The 6,140-nt window shown below is 40.3% G+C and overlaps 1 protein-coding gene across 1 annotated transcript in view; it reads left to right on the plus strand.

The window, feature by feature from the left end:
- Positions 1 to 4,021, plus strand: part of LOC109466722 (protocadherin Fat 4-like) — a 39,489-nt gene extending 35,468 nt beyond the window's left edge. The window contains exons 57-60 of the mRNA XM_019764482.1: positions 261 to 455; positions 824 to 958; positions 1,484 to 1,586; positions 2,881 to 4,021. Coding sequence (XP_019620041.1) covers positions 261 to 455; positions 824 to 958; positions 1,484 to 1,586; positions 2,881 to 3,654 — 1,207 coding nt within the window. The 3' untranslated portion in view covers positions 3,655 to 4,021. The remainder of the gene's footprint in view (positions 1 to 260; positions 456 to 823; positions 959 to 1,483; positions 1,587 to 2,880) is intronic.
- Positions 4,022 to 6,140: the final 2,119 nt, after the last annotated feature.

Consider the following 6,140-nt stretch of genomic DNA (forward strand, 5'->3'; position numbering starts at 1 on the left):
TCCTTGGTAATTTATGGAGTCAAACTCTGATAAGATTAAGTTCATTTGCATGGCTGAAGATCATAAGAGGGAGACTTATAGGCATAAGAAATTATTAATTTGTTTCCAACATGTTTAAAGTTAAAAATTTCAATCCAGAGTGACTGGTCAAAAGCTCAAGGTGAAAACCATTTGTTGTGTTGGATCCAAAGTTTTAACTTTAAACATGTACTACAGATGAACTCTATTGATTGTTTCCAACATTGTTTTCTGTTTCTCAGTGTCATTGCAGCTAATCGAGAGCAGTGGGAGGAATTCCTGGATAGATTCTCTGGCAACCGCATCTCACAACCAGTTCCTCAGCTGTACACAGACACCACCATTGGTGTTCTGGAAGGTTCTCTTATTGCCGTGGCAGGAGTGATCTTGATTGGAGGTCTGATTGCTGTGTATGCAGTACATGCCTCATGGAAAAAGTAAGCACAGGAAGACCCTACTTTGGAAATCTAGGTGCCTTTGGCTGATTTAGATGTACCACAGGAATAGTAATAGTTACTCCAATTGATAGAGTTAACGCTATTGATTCAATTTATATATAAATTGCAAAAGTAGCAAAATTTTGTGATCTGAGAAATATGGACAGTCATGTTCGCAGAACTGTATGTTCACGGTGGTGGCAGGTGCAGAAGAAAGAAAGTCTGCAAATGATTTTTTCATGGTAATGATAAATTCACGGTACAGAAGTGATCTTGAAAACTGCAAATATAAAAAGTACTGTAATTTACATTATTTCTAAGCCTGTTATTGATTTTTTAAAACATCATGATCCCTGTTTGCCCCCCAGACGTGTGATGGAGAATGTGAACGAGGTCAGCATGTTTGAGAAGTACAGCGTGAGTGAGGAAAACAACCTGGTCCTCACCAACCCTACCTACGTGGACACCACCATGGAGGGACCCACTATACAGGTCATACAGAAGTAAGTGTAAACAACAGAACAGACAATCTTAGTCTAACAATATCAAACATGTAAAGACTCCACGTAGTATGGATTTTAGATGTTAGGCTTTCCTTTTATTTCTTTGTTCATTTCACCAAGATGGTCATGTTTTTGTGGATGTGTGTGTGTGTGTGTGTGTGTGTGTGTGAGTGTGTGTGTGTGTGTGTGTGTGTGTGTGTGTGTGTGTGTGTGTGTGTGAGTGTGTGTGTGTGTGTGTGTTTGTGAAGAGCATAACTTGAGAAGGCTTAGATGGATTATCTTGATATTCGGTAGGTGGGTAGGTCTTGTTTGAAATTGGCAATGTTAAATAAATAGATAAATATAGTATAAGATAGTTGGAAATAAAGTTATGTAACCTGATTTGGAAAATATGTCAAGAGAAATATTGCTCTTTGTCTATCTGGTGTTTCTCCTTGGTGCTGAAGTTACTGTGAAGTGCAACTGACTGAATAGATGACATACTGCACGAATAACTACCTCTAACTCCAACTCTGTGTACCTTAGTGATGATGTACAGGAGACATGGGTGGCCCCGATGAATGACTTGCAGCAGAAAGATGCCAGCCATGGACAAGGAAACGGGGACACACAGCACCTTATTCAACAGGTACAACATGTTTCAGTAGTGGCTTCAATATTAAGATTCTCAAACTTTAGCACATATTCTGTTAATCAAATATTTAGGCTTTGCAACTAAATTCAAATACTGTTTTTTGGTAATCACCGTAGAGGTGAAGAGAGATTATGTCATGTCGAAGTTCACACTGTAAATCTTACTGTAAATTTCAATCAGGGTTTACGGAAAAGGCTGGGTGCCTGGCCTGGCCAGCTGGGCTGTACGTGTACCTGAGTTGTCTAACATGTCAGCTTATTCCCCCATTCATATCCTCACAAATGAGAAGTCTTAGAGGCACCCAGCCTTTTCCGTAAACCCTTTTCAGTCATTCAAACAGCCACTTGCCCTGACTTTGCCTGCCTGTGTCTTCCTCTAGCCTGCTTGCAGCTTGTGATTTTCTATGGAAGGTTTTGTGATGCCATGTTCCTCTGAACATGTTACAGGTCTATGGACCAAGCAGCCGTGGTTTAGAAGGCCTGCTCTGGCCGATGTCTCAAACTTGTAGATGTCCTTGAATGCCTACTGTTTTACAACAAAGGACATTTATTTATTGATATAAAATTACCTTGTATCACAAATCCCTCTATTGCAGCAATGTTGCATGTTAGCTGACCTTTGAACTTTGTGCCGATGTGTTTCCAGTCGTTACAGGATATCAGCACAGAAGGCCTCGATATGCAGGATGAAATGGAGGAGGCCCTCACCAGATTATGACCTTTGACACTTGACCTCTGGCCCAAGGTTTAAAGCAAACTTGTCATGTGACCTCTATCCACAGAAAACGTAGCTAATACATTCTAGAGTAGACTGTTTACGGTGTAAATTGCATGCACCATGACCCTGCCCCCCCCCCAGATTTGAATGCATGCATGATAACATTGAACTGTATGTACATATGTAGGTGATGAGTTAAGCCATCATTTTTTATCTGCATGATCAGGTCATTTCTAGCATGCTAACCACTCATCTAGTTTGTACAGAATTCTGACACAGGTGCCTCGATCTGTCTGCCGCACTGCATGCCCCTTTTTCTGCACAACCTGCTGTCTACAGTCATGCCTCTCCCTGTAACAGTTGGCTTGTCTTGTCACATAAGATAAGAAATTTCTGTCAATAAGAAATCTTGCTGAGACAGCTAGCCTTATCTGCAGGAAGAAGGTTGCACTGAGCTCTTAAGCTGACTTTCTCTTCTATCGCTATGCCTTTTTGTTTATCTGTAACAAACAGGTGGTATTATTTCAGGTATACCACAGAAGCCTCATTCCTTTGTACTTTTCCTTGACAGGACCAGCAGGGCTATGGACCAGCCGGAGGTCAACGGTTATCAGATTCCGATATTCATGACCCGAGCAGCGCACAAGTAGACGATCTCGTATTAGCAACAGTTTTAGCAGCTGAAGGCAGGAAACCTTCGACAGAGAAACCAAAGGCCAAAGGAGTAACATGGGCTGCAGATGTTAAAACAGATTCCACGGATCAAGACAAGACTGCAGTGGACATTCCCGATGATGCTGATGCCAAAAGTGACTTTGCCAGTGAGCCTGTCCATCTCTCCCCAGTTATGGGCCCTTCCCCAACTGCTGCTGCCTTGATGGTGACTAGTCAGCCAGATATTCCACCCTTCCCAAACCCGCCTCCTCAACTACAAGATGATAATCCACCAGAGGATTATCCACCAGAGGATTATCCTCCCCCTCCTCCCCTCCCTTTCTCCGACCCCCCAGACCTCCTGCCAAGCGTCCGCCCGACCGACCACAACTCCAACGTACCCAAGGACAACCCCTTCACCAGGGAAACTTTCGACAGTGCCATCACGGACACCTCTACCCCCAAGAAGAAGCCCAGTGACGTGCCAGGCATTCTTGCACCAGTTCCCACCCCATTCACCCAGGTCCTCAGCTTAAGCAAACAGAGGAGGTCGGAGCCTCTGGAGACCATACTGATGTCTTCTCCAGCCAGCCAGGTCCATGGAGAACCCGTTCCGGTAACAGACATTGATGCTTTGATATGGGATGATGAGGAAGATGAGGTACAACACATTGCTGTGAGTGTGGTGTAGACTTCTGACCTCTCTGCTACCCTCAACATTTTCACTGGTTGAAAAGCTGCAGATGCGGTGCTTGTGAGAGAAGTTTGAACTAACCGGTGTGAAATCTGTATGTCTTTGACAGAATCTGAACTCATTTGCATCTATTAACATCTTCAATTCTTTTAACATGGTGTGGGAAATGTATGATGACAACAGTTGAACTGTCACTCCAATAACTCATTAACTGGAATGAAAATGTATTTTTTGTACCTTATGGCATTAACTTAAATCTTGACTTTTACTGAATACAGTACAGCATTACATCAATCTGTGTATATAGCCATAAAAAGCTGTTTATAATGTGATAAGTTAAGTGCACCTGTACAGTTGACTTTTATGGAATCCGGAATAGAGGTCTTTTTTTAAAACTAAAATTAATAGATGCAGTACAGTATCATTCTGTGGTTTTACAATGTATGATCCTGCAAAGAACATGCTTCTATATTGCATGCAATTTGTATCATCTGAAGGCTATATATAGTGTTCTTTATGCCTCACTTGTTTCTATGACACATGAATTCTGTCACTCCTCAACCTACTTACACTGTGTTACCTAAATCTTCCCCTGTCTACATTTGTGCTACATCTCTGAGATTCGACTTTTTCCCCATACAAAATGGACACCACTAACTTATAACCCGAGACTCATGAAACATGAAATTACCATATCCTCGACAAGTAATCTGAATATACCGGTAACAATCAAAAGACCGTCTTCAAGGTTTTGTGTGGGAAAAAGGTTGAAGTTGCCAGTTACTCACCAACTGTTGAGCTTTCATGGTAATGATACATGTTGCATCAATGTTCTCCCTGTATGTGTGTCCTGTGTAGTTAGCCGTGCTTTTTTTGTCTTTGGTGTTACAGGGTGGAGATGAGGTGGAAGAACAGAGCACGATGCTGTAACTAGATCACAATCAACCACTGCAAGCAGAATCACCCAATGCAATTTCAGCTAGGGTGACAAAACTGGATTTTCAAAGTCAATTTTCTGGCCATTTTTTAAATGTACAAGTAGTAAGTTGAATCAATCCTCTCCCATAGCATACTGATATCTGTGAGGCAAAAATTTGATGTCACTGGCAGAAAACATTCACTTGTCTTGTATTGTAGGCTGGTTCTAGCTATTTATTGGTGGTACCCAAAAAACAATTATACGTCACACGTGCCTTGATTTGGGGCTATTTCAAGTATGCTAGGAATGCATGGTAGTAAATGTCAATACCGGACAGATATCCTCATCCAGAATTATATTATTTGGTTTGCTGCCCTGAAATTGCATTGGACACTTTTCGCTATTTTTCCAGTGTCCCAATGAAAAGGCTCAAAGCATGTTCTCACTGGTATTTGGGGAAATTTAAGATTGCAAAAATGTTGGAGTATGAATATCAAACTAGGTTGGTCACTCTCAAGCCAAAGCCAAATGAATAACTGTTACAGTAAAAATTGAAGCAGTGAAAGAAATTGGGGCTATAGAATACAATAATTATGCATGCAAGCATAGAGATTTTTGTTTGCATACCTGCAAAAAGTATCCTTTGGCATCAATACAAACATGCAGTCGGGGCACTTAATGCAGGAAAAACTTTCATGATTGTGTATTTCTTTGTCCTGTTTTAATGTCTGTGTTTGTGTGAGCTTCTACTGTATATTAAGTGCATTTTAGCTTGTGTATTAGATTCTACATGTATATGCCTGTATTTCTTTTCACATTAGTTTGATCAGAGACTGTCGCCATTCATACAAGTTGCCTTAGACATGTACACCTCAGTTGGATTGAAAAAAAACTTGGATGCAATATTTACAGCTCTTTTCTTGCCATAATTGCAAAATGTTGGATGCAACAGCATACCTCAGGAACTATGAAATCTAGAGAGATTTACTATAATAATAAAAGGTACTCAATGGCATGTCACTTTGGCCATATTATTGTCACATGAACAGACTGTTTTACATTATGTACTACCCATACATTTCTGTAAAATTTACACAGGAATCTATTTATAGTAACCGTTGTTAAGCATGATTGTGTACATTCCCCATGTATTACAAGATCATGATGGTAGACGGTAGATTGAAAAAGTTATTAATGGATTCTCACAGAATGCATTGAATATTATGCGAAGAGTGACGGTGCTGGTCATCGTTTCTCTTATCACATTTGGATATAATTTTTTTCCTTAAATAACTTAAGATTAAGGTATTTCAGCAGAGCTTTGTTTCATCCATTTTTAGCTGTTATTATGTTAACATGTTAGCATTTTGTAGTGTAGACTTGCTATTACTCACTGATCAGCACAATACTTGTATTGAACCTGAGACTCAAGTAATTAAAGACATTTGTAGCATGTTCAATATGTAATAACTTCACTAATATATAGGAGGTGATTTTGCAAGGACCAAAAGACTTATTATTCTCTACTGCAATGTAGATATACTCTTACTGCTACTACTCTATT

The sequence above is a fragment of the Branchiostoma belcheri genome, unplaced genomic scaffold (genome assembly GCF_001625305.1).
Source record: "Branchiostoma belcheri isolate BF01 breed outbred unplaced genomic scaffold, Haploidv18h27 scaffold17, whole genome shotgun sequence".
NCBI lineage: Eukaryota > Metazoa > Chordata > Leptocardii > Amphioxiformes > Branchiostomatidae > Branchiostoma > Branchiostoma belcheri.